Source organism: Uranotaenia lowii, chromosome 2, assembly GCF_029784155.1.
Source record: "Uranotaenia lowii strain MFRU-FL chromosome 2, ASM2978415v1, whole genome shotgun sequence".
Taxonomy (NCBI): domain Eukaryota; kingdom Metazoa; phylum Arthropoda; class Insecta; order Diptera; family Culicidae; genus Uranotaenia; species Uranotaenia lowii.
This window is the reverse complement of record NC_073692.1, coordinates 430,619,261-430,634,085: the sequence shown is the minus strand read 5'-3', so window position 1 is coordinate 430,634,085 and position 14,825 is coordinate 430,619,261. Positions and strand designations below refer to the sequence as shown.

The 14,825-nt window shown below is 35.7% G+C and overlaps 1 protein-coding gene across 8 annotated transcripts in view; it reads left to right on the top strand.

Annotated features, from left to right (window-relative positions):
• Positions 1-1,764: 1,764 nt before the first annotated feature.
• LOC129746631 (probable myosin light chain kinase DDB_G0284661) overlaps positions 1,765-14,825 on the top strand; it is a 52,633-nt gene continuing 39,572 nt past the window's right edge. For 6 of the 8 annotated variants that reach the window (XM_055740418.1, XM_055740420.1, XM_055740413.1 and 3 more), the window contains exons 1-2: positions 1,765-2,159; positions 12,710-13,067. In XM_055740418.1, the coding sequence (XP_055596393.1) occupies positions 13,034-13,067 (34 nt within the window). In that variant the 5' untranslated portion in view covers positions 1,765-2,159; positions 12,710-13,033. Of the gene's footprint in view, positions 2,232-12,530; positions 12,605-12,709; positions 13,068-14,825 lie in introns of those variants that run through there. The other 2 variants (XM_055740415.1, XM_055740416.1) reach the window with 2 other exon arrangements.

Genomic DNA, 14,825 nt, shown 5'->3' with positions numbered 1-14,825 from the left:
TTGTCATTTTTGTCATTTTTGTCATTTTTGTCATTTTTGTCATTTTTGTCATTTTTGTCATTTTTGTCATTTTTGTCATTTTTGTCATTTTTGTCATTTTTGTCATTTTTGTCATTTTTGTCATTTTTGTCATTTTTGTCATTTTTGTCATTTTTGTCATTTTTGTCATTTTTGTCATTTTTGTCATTTTTGTCATTTTTGTCATTTTTGTCATTTTTGTCATTTTTGTCATTTTTGTCATTTTTGTCATTTTTGTCATTTTTGTCATTTTTGTCATTTTTGTCATTTTTGTCATTTTTGTCATTTTTGTCATTTTGGTCATTTTGGTCATTTTTGTCATTTTTGTCATTTTTGTCATTTTTGTCATTTTTGTCATTTTTGTCATTTTTGTCATTTTTGTCATTTTTGTCATTTTTGTCATTTTTGTCATTTTTGTCATTTTTGTCATTTTTGTCATTTTTGTCATTTTTGTCATTTTTGTCATTTTTGTCATTTTTGTCATTTTTGTCATTTTTGTCATTTTTGTCATTTTTGTCATTTTTGTCATTTTTGTCATTTTTGTCATTTTTGTCATTTTTGCCATTTTTGTCATTTTTGTCATTTTTGTCATTTTTGTCATTTTTGTCATTTTTGTCATTTTTGTCATTTTTGTCATTTTTGTCATTTTTGTCATTTCTGTCATTTTTGTCATTTTTGTCATTTTTGTCATTTTTGTCATTTTTGTCATTTTTGTCATTTTTGTCATTTTTGTCATTTTTGTAACTTTTGTCACTTTTGTCATTTTTGTCTTTTTCGTCATTTTTATAATTTTTGACATGTTTGACATTTTTGACATTTTTGACATTTTTGTCATTTTTGACATTTTTGACATTTTTGACATTTTTGACATTTTATTTTTGACATTTTTGACATTTTTGTCATTTTTGACATTTTTGACATTTTTGTCATTTTTGTCATTTTTGTCATTTTTGTCATTTTTGTCATTTTTATCATTTTTGTCATTTTTGAATTTTTTTTCATTTTTGTCATTTTTCATAATTTTTGCGATTATTGACAAAGGCCTCGATCTAATAGAGAATCGATTCAAACTTTGTTTTAAATTTCCTCAGATTTCGTTAACAGTTATTTGGATTGAATACAATTTTTTGATTTACTATCCCACATCATTTTTTTTATAAATAAAGATCGATCGATTCATCCTCGTTTCAGCCAAAAATTTCCTTTAAAGGTCAGGGGCACATCATCTGATTGTCACGGCCAAGCAAGCTTCAGTTGTATACGCTGACTAGTAGGTATTATGAATGAAGTATGACGTTTCGCTGGTTTCCTGTTGATATTTTTGGTGCTCAGAATTTCCGCCCCCCGATGACGTGAAAATACCTCACAATATGTACAAGATTCTTCCGAGAGTTAATTTGTGGTCTGTTTATTATAGTTAGTTTTGTGATCTGGAACCATCGGAAGGTAAACAACAGCGACTTTTGATGGAGCCGCATGATCAATGGTTTCCGATCACTCGAGTTCATTTCGAGGAGGTCGTCACTCAATCCCGAAAAATTCCGCACCTTCAAATGGCACTGCGAGAAAATCTCTCAAGGATTTCTGACAGCGCGCACACACGCTCACATCCAAAATAAATTCACTCATTCAATGCAAAAGGAAAATCCCATGCCAAAATTTTCCCGCTCGGGCAGCACTGCTGAATTAGCGCATCGTCTCGTCCACGAAAGATGATCATCCTTGCTTTTGGCCACTCTGCTGATGGGATCATCGCCATCTCCCAGTCAGTGAACATTCGATATTGCTGCCTGACGGACGTAGCAAGCCAGGGAAAATTTCTCGACTCGGGTGCGACTGTTCCGCAGAAAGAAAAGCTAAGCAAAGCGCGTGAATAATAAGAACACCATTTTTGGGTGGAAAATGATCGCGAGTTTCCCCGCGGCAGGAAGAAAACGAAGAAGCAGTGCGCTGTGATTTGAACGCAAGCAGGCGAAAACTATCAATATTCGACTGTTTCCCGGAGTGAAAGTGGAAAAAAAGTGTCGAGGGTGATCGCATAATTCGATTCGGAACGCGCAATTTCCCAGACAGTTTTTCCCGGGGAGCAAGAAAGAAAAAAAGCAACAAGCAGACGGCACAATTTCAGGCAGCATTGCGAGGTAAAATTGTGCTCCAGATTTGCGAGTGGCACAGATCTTCTAAAGATCAGTGAAAATATGCGGTGAATGAAAGTGCGAATTCGAGCGAAGAAGGAAGAAATGTGAAACTGTAGTTGTGACGAGTTGTGTTTCTATACTCTGACAAGGGGGGCGAAAAATTGTGGCCCCATCATGAGCAGAACACGTGCACGATCGCATCAGACACACGCAGCCGAAGGAAAAAAGAAAACCCAAACTCGCCAAGTGGAGTGGAGATCGACTAATTTCGCAAACGCGCTTTCCCTGCTCTCGTCGTATAAAATTGTAAAACAAAGTTGAGGGAGCGGGGACTGCGACGCTTAGAATGAATTTAAATGCCAAAGTTCTGACCACCAAGCGTGGTTTTCTCATGCATATTGCTCGTTGCCTTGACGTAACTCGAAAAAGAAATGTTGATGAATTCATGAGGCAGCAGTTAACGAAGTTTTGAAAATACTTTATATTTTAAATGATAAATGCCTATCCATTTTAAGTAAAAAGATTCTACAACATGAAGTATTTTTGCTACTACCAACGTTTTCAAGTTTGACTAACTTTTAGATCCATGGTCTCCTCTGACGGCGTTAGTTTTCCAAAGTTTACTGAGACTTGATCCTTTGATTAGAGGTCCTTGACCTTTGTTTGATGTACTAAGAGCATTTATACAAGAATTGGACCAACGAAATTTATTCCAATTTGGTGAAAAACCTGGCAACCCCACTAGTGCTCCATTAATTGTCAAACGGTTTAGAACTGCGTCGAATTGGGTCCAAATCTCTTCAATTTTGAAGCAATCCTTATACCGGTTCTAAAAAAGTTGTGTTGAAATGGATGAGTTGTTGTATCCGACCACGGATACAGATGCTCTTACTGTATCCAAATGAATCCATTAGAAATATTTTAGAAAATTTGTTTTGAAATATATTAAGAGTATACCATTGTTATAAAAAAGTGGGATGATTCTCTAACGATTGGAATGAAAACTTTGCTTAGAATGTTTTATTCCTTTGAGTAAACTTTTGTTAAATTTTTCAAAAAACCAGGAAAGCGGTCATCCAATCAGTTGATACCGAGGAACTTGCAAAACGCACATGATATTGGATTATGTTTATTTTTTTATCTTTCTAGAATCAAAAGTCATTGAAGCGATTATATGTTTACCAAAAAGTGCCATTCGAAAATACAAGAAGCAAAAATCATCGCGTAAAAAAGTGTTGCGATATTACATAAAAAACGTGCACATAACGTGAGTCGCAAATGGTACCTAATATTACATTTTTCTGATGTATCAGCTACTCCATAAACTGTGCCAAAAACTTTGAAGCAACTAAAAATTTATTTTAAGTTGATGTGTTAAGTTTATATTTGTTAAAATTACTTATCCTATACAAATCCCCAAGCTTAATTGTATCAAACTTTAATCAACATTTTCTGTGCACCATTCCCCTCATCTTGAAGTAGGTCTTCTATGCTAGAGTTGTCGGAATATGGGGCAATACGTTGAATCATCGCAATTTTCGGATTCAGACTTCATGTTTCATGAACGATCATAGGACACTTATCTTCCCAAGTTTTGTGTCCAAATCGACTGGATTAAGTCACTCCGTTTTTTGCAATCCGGAACACATCATTTTATCAAGCTATAAATGAAAAAATCACAGGACAGGTGAATAAAATAAAATACTCCCCTTATCATCCGGGAGTTTCAAATCTTAAAATCTTCTATACTGCTGATTTAAATGGGCCAAGTTCCCTAAAAATGAGAAATAATGCAATGAAACTTAAAGCAATACTTTTGCTTAGAAATTTACTTGATTTTGGTAGTACTTACAGGCCAAATACTGCTGAGCTCCGTAATCCGTTTCAAACTTTTGGAAATGAATAAAATTTAAGATGTCAATTGAGGAAAACATTGACTACTTGATGAGATATCACATGAAAAGTTGTGATATTACCTCACACGATGTGTTCGCATTGTGTACATCGTTTTGATGTAATAATGCAACAGAAATCCCTAAAACTACCTAAAATTACATCATTCATCGTTACATTTTTTTGCTGTGTACCCTCAAGTCTTGCCCAAAATCGTTTAGGAAACACGTAAATAGACAGCAGAAAAACCTGCTATATCTTCAAACAAACTCTGATCGTGGAATCTGTTATCTCTTCGTCCAAAAGTTTTCTAGTATCTTTAATTCAGCTTAACATCCCCAGAACATTTAGCTAGCGCTGTCAGGAGCATTTTGGCGCTGGGCTTTTCAGTAAATGGTATTGAAATTGAGGAGACAGTCATCCCTAAAGCATCAGAGAAGCTCAAGAAATCCTTTTCTACGGGCCCAGACGGGAAACCAGTTGCTTTTTAAAAAACTTTCATGCCTGTTTAGCTGACTCCTATTTGGCTCAGGAAGGAAGCTTACATGTTCCCGGTACATAAAAAAGAAGATAGGAGCAAAAATCCAGCAAAAATAACATCTCCTTTGATTACTTGCTGAGCACAGATTCATTTCCAAACGTTCTACGACAAGCAACTTGCTAACGTTCACTTCTTTTGTGCATGAAAGTTTTGCATGCCAAATCTCAATCTATATCGATCTGTCCGCTGCAATCGACAAGCTTAACCATGAAATTGCCATCGGTCAATTTTGAGGCTAAGAACTCACAAAATCCTATTATAATTTGAAATTCAAAAGTAGGAAAGGGGAGATAAGGACATAATGGCCACCTTAAGGAAAACGCTTATTTAACCATACAAAACACTTGAAATATTTAGATGAGTTGCATCACGACATTTCAATAACAAGATGAAAAGATATTCTCATTTAGGAACCCCCCTTCATAAAAGTTCTCGCCAAAACGGACACACACATCTCAGTGAAACGTCATGTTTTTTTTTGAAGAGATCTAAATTCTACTTAAGACTAAAGCGTTGGTACATCTTTCAAGGGTTTAATGGCTAGCATCACGTTGATGCTCACACCAACAGTCCACAGAAAAAGAACTATGTATGCCGTGACTGAGACTCGCTCTCATGACCTCTGACTTAGAAAACTTAAACGCTATCCTCTAGGCCACGGTCAGCGGCCAGAATATGAGTGTTCATCCTTCTTGTCATTCATCTTCCTCATTCACCAAAAGACGACAGTCGACGTCGACCGCAGACAGCAACAGCACAAGCGCGTGTTTCGGAACAAAGTTAGCAATCATTACTGTTCCCTAAGGTCAGGTGAAAGTTTGATAACCCCAGGGGTTTCTAGTTGTCCGCGACCAGAACTCACAATTTGCGAACCTGCCAGATTTGTCTTTTTTTTTATTTGTGGACAACAAATTGCACCGTATTGAGCAATCAGGAATCTAATAACCATCTTGATTCAGGACTCAGTGGATACCCTATAATATTATAATATTGTGTAAAATTGCTGTTGAATGGGAAACTTTTGGTAGCTTCGATCAAGACCTCTGCCTTCCCAGGCATGCTACACTATTTGGTTTTGGTTTTTAATTGTTTTTTTTTCCCTCTAAACTTGTGTCACGCCTGCAAATGGTGGTAATTTATCACAAATGGCCCCGAAAATCATCCTTAGATTGACTCGACAGAAACTCCGTCAAATAAGCCCTAAGTTGTTTAGAGGCGAATCTACCAAACAAGTCCTCTAATGAAATAAACTATCGATTCTATTCAACTATTCAACGCCAAAAAGAGTACGTAATAAAAAGGCAATAAAAAGGGCTAGCTTTACAAGAAGAAAAATTTTGTGAAACAAATTTTTTTCTGATTTACTACAGATTTTTAACTCTCAACTTGTAAGTAAAATTTCTGTACAAGTTGATAGTTTATGATTTTTTAAATTTTTTCGGTTTGTTTTGGACGATTATCTAGAACAGATTCATAAAAATGGTTATAATATCAACCACCATGCATCAAAAAATTACCGTATTATAATAACAGTGGATTGCTAGAACTCTCATAAGAATATTTTCAAGAAAAATCGACTTTTTTCACGAAAACTCATTGCGCAGAACAGAGACTAGTTCAAATGATCTCAAAATTGGCAGAAATACTTGAAAATGCAAGAGGAACAACCCATATAAGTCCGGCTTTGATCTGCGAAAAAAGCCGAAAAGTGAACTAGTCTAATGTGCAGTCATCAGCTTTACTAGTAAGCGATAGCCTTTAATTGCGGAGTACTGAGACGCCTGAACTGGCAAGACCCTTTTCGCTTGCCAAGCTACGAAAATCGATACCGGCTCATAGATATTGATACCCTTCAAGCCCGCAGACATGCAACATGTGCCTCACTCGCGAATCGACTGTCCCAGGCAACTGGAAGCTATTCCGCTTAGTGTAAGACCCCGTGGTCTTAGAAATCAGGATCTTCAATTGTATATTTCCATTCGAATCAACAATTACAGAGTAGACTGGCCCATAACCAAAAAAATCCTTATATTCAACGCGTTACCCCCTAGATTGGTGCCTTTAGGTGAAAAAATGACTTTCTGAAAGTTTCAGGTCATTTGGCAGAAGCACGAGCTGGCGCAAAGGACTTAAAATTTGTATGGAGATTTTCGGTAAAATGTATGAAAAATCGACATACTTTCACTCTTTGAGTTCTAAAATATGTTTCCAGTATGCTAGAAAGCTCAGAATTTCAGGAATTGTAGTTCAAACAATGACAAACAAGATTGTAGAAGATTGTGATGCGATACGAGTTGACTGAGATGAGTTATCCGCAATTGAATGTGTGATATTTTTTTGCATTTCTTGGATAAATCGTGAACGATGTATAGGCTAATAATCGCACTCACTTGATCGCATCGTCACACAATGCAGCACATCATAGTTTATCGAACCTTTGTTTCAACTTTTTGCAAAGATATTTGTTATAAAATAAGCTACAACTTTGCCGAGGACACAAACTTTCTATCTGATATTCTTATTTTGTGACAATGCGATCAAGTTAGTACTAATAATCCACCTATACACCGTTCACGATATATCGATGAAATGCGAAAAAGATCACACATTCAATTGCGGATAACTCATCATAGTCAACTCGTACCGTGTCACAATCTTTTACAAACATGTTTGTCATTGTTTGAACTACAATCCCTGAAATTCTGTGCTTTCTAGCATACTGTAAACATATTTAAGAACTCAAAGAGTGAAAGTATGTCGATTTTTCGTACATTTTGCCGAAAATCTTCATACAAATTTCAATTCCTTTGCGCCAGCTCGTGCTTCGGCCAAATGACCTGAAATTTTCAGAAAGTCATTTTTTTCACCTAAAAGCACCAATCTAGGGGGTGCCGCGTTGAAAAAAATGTTGTAAAAATCATCCCATACAAATTTGGGCCAGTCTATTACAGAGCCAACAGCGCCCTCATTGGTGCAATGAAATCGTTCAACCGTTTTTCGGAGCACGACTTCGACGTTTCCAAGGATGTTTTTCGAAAAAAAGTGATAAGGGCCTGGATAACTTAAAAGTTAGACTTCAATGTTTTGTTTTTAATTTTTTATTTTAAGTAATCATTTGGATCAATATGCGATCCGTTGTTCAGAAATTATTATCAAATAAGAAATAACCCACAAGCAGGGCCGTATTAAGCCATCGGGAGCCCGGGGCAATTTTTCTCGGGGGCCTCTATGATTCGATTTTTTTTTTCAAATGCTATCCCAGAAAATATAAACATTTTAAACGTGTAAAAGAACTGGATATGAGCTCAGTTTACTGTATTCAAATAGCCATGTTGTCTGCGTAGAAGATAGTTTTGGTACCTTCAAATAAAAATTAATAATTAATCTGGTGACAAAAATAAATTTGGCGTAACGAAGACCTCGGCTACAAGTTTAATAAGGTTGCCTTGAGAAATTACTGATGCTTTATAGAGACTTTGATGAAAAGAAAATAACTATTGAATATTCTTTGTTTGGCACGACGAAGACCTCCGCCAAGTGAAAATTATTTTGTCGTTTGATTATTGGCGCGACGAAGATCTCCGCCTCAACGAACACACACATATAGGATCTCAGTGAAACTTCATGTTTCTTTGAAGAGATCTAATTTACTTAACTCTAAGGCGTACATTTTTAAGGATATGATGGCTAGCATCTCACAAATGCTAAAACCACCAACCCACAGAAAGAATACTTTGTATGCCGTGACCAAGATTCGATCTCATGACCTCTGGCTTAGAAGACTTAAACGCTATCCTCTAGGCTATCCACGGTCGGCGGTGTTTGAAAGCTTGAAACCTTAGAGCGAGAATGACTGTTTATTTGACATGCAAACACTAATGATTTGTAGTATTTTAGTATTTTAGCAAGATGAAGACTTCTGCTAGAATGATTGGTGTGCTGCAGACCTCCGCCTAAAGTGCAACTATTTGAAGTATTTTAGAGAGATGAAGACTTCCACTAGAATGATTGGCGCAACGAAGACCTCCGCCTGACTTGTAAATGATTTGTATTATTTAAGCGAGACGAAGATTTGTTCAAAAATTATTGGCAAAACGAAGACCACTACCTAAATTGCTTATGATTTGAAGCATGTTAGCGAGCTGAAGATGCTAGAAGTGACGCGAAGACCTTCGCCTGCAGTCAATGTAATGGTTTTAATAATTCAAGTTGTTTGAGCGAGGTGTCTAGTGTTCCGATGTATTGCTTACACATCTTAGATAATTCCTATTGAAAGGCTCCGCCACGATAAACACAAAAAAGCAGTCAAAACAGTGAATCCCACAAAATTCTACGAGATATGTTTGGTTAATAGTGGTGAAGATTCCCATTCTACGGCAAGAAATGCTCATCATGCCTCGATTAATGGTGCTCTGTTCGCCTCGAGTCAACATAATAAAGTAGAAATGAATTTTCAAGTTGATTTTAGTGAAAAATCGAAACTTCAATGATGGTGAAACTTGAGGAACAATTGGAACATACATTATATATCAAGATGATCTATCGATATAAAGAGCTTATTTTCCGATGCTCAAAAATTATAATTTTCCGGCCCTTGAATTAGTTTTTTTCAAATATTTCTGTAAAATGTAAAAAGAGACGCAAAGGCCTGAGATAAAAGATCTCCTCTGCTGGCGATCCAGAGCCAGCGTCTTCACTTGATGCCAGCCAAGGTTTTCGTCTGTACGGTTTTAGCGGCTAGACTACGCCGCTTGCTTTTTTGCTGAAGAATCAATACTATAGGAACTACAAAACTGTTCATCATGAAAATTTATTCAAGAAAATACCTACTTCCGTAGAAAAACGAGATGTGTTCACTTCGCCCTAGGTGCTCGTTATGCCCTCATCTGTCTCATAGATATTCAAGGACCAAATTATTCGGTCATCGCGTTCTTGAATAAACTTGAAGAAGCAAAATCTTCTAGCTTCTCTTATTCTAGGGACAAAGATCATATTTAGAACCTCCTTGAAAAATAAAATAATATTTTTCGATTTATGGAATAATCCACAGTTGGTTTTAGTTCTGAAGTGTTGTGTGATTAAAAAGCAAAAGCAGGAGATTAACGGTACATTCAGCGGCAATATTGATCAGATGAAGAATTGGGAGAAAAAGCTGGCCAAACCCACGACTGAAAAAATGTGAAATTTGCATATTCAAGAACCAAGAATGAATGTTTTTTTTATGTTTTTTTTTCTGCGAAAAAGTTAGCCACGTTGTTACGTTCATATTTGGTATAAGTGTTCACTGTTTAAATATGCTTACATAATATAACAGTTTTTGCAATTTAATTGTATTAATGCATCAAATCGATGAGTTTTTCATGGGACGGTCAACTGTCTTTAACGTGAAATTGATACGAAAATCAGCACACGAAGATTTAATTGAACTTGCACTATATCCACAATATTGTTATGCAATGAGTAAAAGTTGTTTTCCAATCGATTTGAGCGGACTGTCAAAAAATCTATACTGACGAAGTCAGCTTTGGTCCTACCAGGTGCCTCCTTGCAGCGATCGTCCCGGCATGTTTTCAAATAACCTGACGCGTGGATTTATATTTACCCAAGCACTTATTGTTTGACGACTGTGATCGTGATTAATGTCAGATTCAACCACAAAAGACTACACCATTCAACAACCATGTCGAAATGGTCAAATGGCTCACCACAAAAGGCAAAAGAACAGATCAAAACTATTTCGGACTCGTTGATTTTCCTTCTGGTTTTCTGTGCCGTTTGGTCGACGTCGATGCCGCACTGGTCGAAGCGCAGTTGGCCATGGGATTGAAGAATGCGATGTTTTATCTCACCATTGAGTTGTGCTTTCGAACGAATACCTTCCTACTATTTAGAATGACGTTTCCCTCGCAAGGAATCTTCTGAACAACCATTCGAACTGCTCCTGTCCTGTTGTCAGAAATTGACAAGGTTTGCTGCGCTATTACTCAACAACGGCAAGCGATCACAAAATTAATCCACAAAGACAGTAAACTACTACTAAGTAGCCTAATAGTAGGTAAGGGTAGGGTGATTCGACCATCACTCTGATCAACCCCCCGCCTTTAAGATCGTCCCCATGGGCATAGAGATGGGAAGATTGTTTTTGTTGTCAAAGTTTTTTGCTTTACGAAAATAAACTGTAAAGGAATTTCGGCTTGCTTTGCTGCTGTTTGCAGTTGGGATGACAGGAACGAAGCATGTGTGTCGCTTTGAAAGTCGTCACTCGTCCACTTGACCAGACAACGACGACGACGACGATGGCGACCAAACATTTGCTGTTTTTTTTCCTACCGTTCGATCGAATGTGTGTGCAAAATCCAATATCTTCCAACCAGAGAGCGATGCGGTCTAGCTTTCCCCTTGTTTTTTTGGTCCAAAAATAGCTCTATGCGATACTGTGAACGAATGTTTTAATGTTACATGACTGCCCGAGAGATAGTCAATCAGGGTTATTTATTCTGTTATTGGAAAATTCGCAGATTTCGTGGCGGTTAATAAAATAGGTTTAAAAGATGGAGCCGAAGTTTTTCGGTTAGCGAATTCCGAGAATGAACGAACTTCTTGGGAGTAACATTCATAAAAAACAAAAAATTCCTTTCAACTCGAATGTAGAATTGTTCAAATTGTTCGATTGTTGATAAGGCATTGTCTTATCAGAGGATCTATTGAGAATTCTCTTTCTGAGTAACAAAAATTACAAAAATTACAAAAATTACAAAAATGACAAAATCGACAAAAATTACAAAATCGACAAAATTGACTAAATTGACAAAAATGACAAAATCGACAAAATCATCAAAATCGACAAAATTACAAAAATTACAAAAATGACAAAAATTACAAAAATAATAAAAATGACAGAAATGACAAAAATGACAAAAATGACAAAAATTACAAAAAAGACAAAAATGATAAAAACGACACAAATGACAAAAATGATAAAAATGATAAAAATGATAAAAATGACATAAATGACTTCTTTTTTTTCGGGGATTTTCATCCGGTTGGATGATTCATCCCGAACCCCGGTTCATGTTCTTCCATTATATACTCCATTTTGATATTCAAATGAATTTTAATTCAATTATTTATTCTTTAGTCTTCGAATAAAAAAATTGTTTCACACAGACTTATTGTTCTAAGAGATGCCATAACCTATGTTTAAATGACATACCAATATAACATTTTTTAGCACACTCATTTAAATAACGGTTAGGGAGAAAGTTCATATAACGCCCATGGCAAGTATGAATCTTTCCTTAAATTACCTCTGTGTCGTGAAAATTTCACAATTTAGGTTTTTCTTCATTTTGATGTAAATTTTGAAACACTTTCAATAAGGCGTCCCCAAGCAGAGAAAAATGAATAAGACAATATTTTCTGACACGACGACGATGGCGACCAAACATTTGCTGTTTTTTTCCTACCGTTCGATCGAATGTGTGTGCAAAATCCAATATCTTCCAACCAGAGAGCGATGCGGTCTAGCTTTCCCCTTGTTTTTTTGGTCCAAAAATAGCTCTATGCGATACTGTGAACGAATGTTTTAATGTTACATGACTGCCCGAGAGATAGTCAATCAGGGTTATTTATTCTGTTATTGGAAAATTCGCAGATTTCGTGGCGGTTAATAAAATAGGTTTAAAAGATGGAGCCGAAGTTTTTCGGTTAGCGAATTCCGAGAATGAACGAACTTCTTGGGAGTAACATTCATAAAAAACAAAAAATTCCTTTCAACTCGAATGTAGAATTGTTCAAATTGTTCGATTGTTGATAAGGCATTGTCTTATCAGAGGGTCTATTGAGAATTCTCTTTCTGAGTGGGTACCTAGCAATAAAAATTATTTGTTTTACACTCAAACGAACGTTCAATTGTGTAACGAATCGAGAGCGGTCTTTCAATCAGAATCCACAGATGTTTTAATTCAGATTTCGTTTCGAACTGAAAGAGTAAGCTGGATACTTAAGAAAATTTGTAAGTTTGCGTTTTTATGGACTCCAACAACTCCACTCCACTTTGAAGAGAATGTGCTATTTGAAAAAAAAAAAGTTTTTACAAATCATTTTCAAATCTCGCCAGTTCGACCCGATGTTCAGAAGCAGTAAATAAGTGCAAGTTGGCAGTACCTGTTTTTGGCAAAAATCATCCCACTAAGTGAGAGGATTCATTTATTCCAAGCGGGAAGAAAGAATAGATCGTCTTTGTTCGTTGGACCGTTTTGCAAACACCGCACCGCGACAAGCAGGTGAAATCGAAACACGGTCAGAAGATAAATCTAGGACGAATTAGTTTACCCCTCTGGTGGAAAAAGGAAGAGCTCAAGACAAGACAAAGGACGATCATCGTCAGCAAACATCAGATCATCAGTGAAGAAGCTAGGACGGTAAATCATCAGCACCAAAAATGATTCAGGTCGATGAATCAGATCCCGTTGGGGGTAAGTACTGAATTTGATCAGATTTGAATCCTAAAGTTACGTTACGTTAATTATCTCAATAACATTCATCATCACGAAATACAATATACAGCTGAAGTGTAAATTACTCCTTAACATTGGGAGATTAAGTCGTAACCAAGCCTTCAATCTACTTGACCGGAGTAAATCAAAAATTACAAAATTTACAAAAATTACAAAATTTACAAAAATTTACAAAAATTACATAATTAACAAAAATTACGAAATTAACAAAAATTACAAAAATTACAAAAATGACAAAATCGACAAAAATTACAAAAATTACAAAATTGACTAAATTGACAAAAATGACAAAATCGACAAAATCATCAAAATCGACAAAATTACAAAAATTACAAAAATGACAAAAATTACAAAAATAATAAAAATGACAAAAATTACAAAAAAGACAAAAATGATAAAAACGACACAAATGACAAAAAAGATAAAAATGATAAAAATGACAAAAATGACATAAATGACTTCTTTTTTTTCGGGGATTTTCATCCGGTTGGATGATTCATCCCGAACCCCGGTTCATGTTCTTCCATTATATACTCCATTTTGATATTCAAATGAATTTTAATTCAATTATTTATTCTTTAGTCTTCGAATAAAAAAATTGTTTCACACAGACTTATTGTTCTAAGAGATGCCATAACCTATGTTTAAATGACATACCAATATAACATTTTTTAGCACACTCATTTAAATAACGGTTAGGGAGAAAGTTCATACAACGCCCATGGCAAGTATGAATTTTTCCTTAAATTACCTCTGTGTCGTGAAAATTTCACAATTTAGGTTTTTCTTCATTTTGATGTAAATTTTGAAACACTTTCAATAAGGCGTCCCCAAGCAGAGAAAAATGAATAAGACAATATTTTCTGACACATCGATAGAAGAGAATCTTAATCATGATTTTATGCCACTAATAATCAAAGGTTTGAAGAACCTCTTAGCTGAATGAAAATATGATTTCAAAGTAGTCGAAGATTCCTTTGAATTCATCTACAGTATTTGAAAGACCCAAATACTAGTATTTCACTAGCTACTTGCTAGCATCCTCAGTGGGTTATCGACTGAAGAAAGTGTATCATTTACCTCCCTTAAATTGTCCAAGCTAGGTAGCTCTGAATTATTTGTAGGTAAAAAGAACCTTCGAATGCTCGGCAAATGTGCCGTTGTCAGTTTCTTGAGCCTACCTACAAGTTCTTAGGTAAGAAGAAATATAATTTACCTGACAACGCCCAAAATAGGGCGGGTAACAATAATAATCTACCTGACAACACCCAGAAAAGGGTAACATTTGCATTCGAAGGTCCTTTTTACCTACAAATAATTCAGAGCTACCTAGCTTGGACAATTTAAGGGAGGGAAATGATACACTTTCTTCAGTCGATAACCCACTGAGGATGCTGGCAAGTAGCTAGTGAAATACTAGTATTTGGGTCTTTCAAATACTGTAGCTGAATTCAAAGGAATCTTCGACTACTTTGAAATCATGATTTTATGCTAAAAAATCATACTGAACTCGCTAGGATATGCTGGGTTTGTTTTATCACGGCCCATACGCTCGTTATAACGCGCCAATCGTAAAGTGCTGAAAAAAGGATTCATTTCTCAAAACGGCAAGTTTTCATTGAAAGTGAACTAAAAGTTAGAAATCTTTCTAAAGTGTTAATTCAGTCCAAAAATCAACTTTTTTTTTTTTTAATTAGTCCATTTTATTTCCAGTCG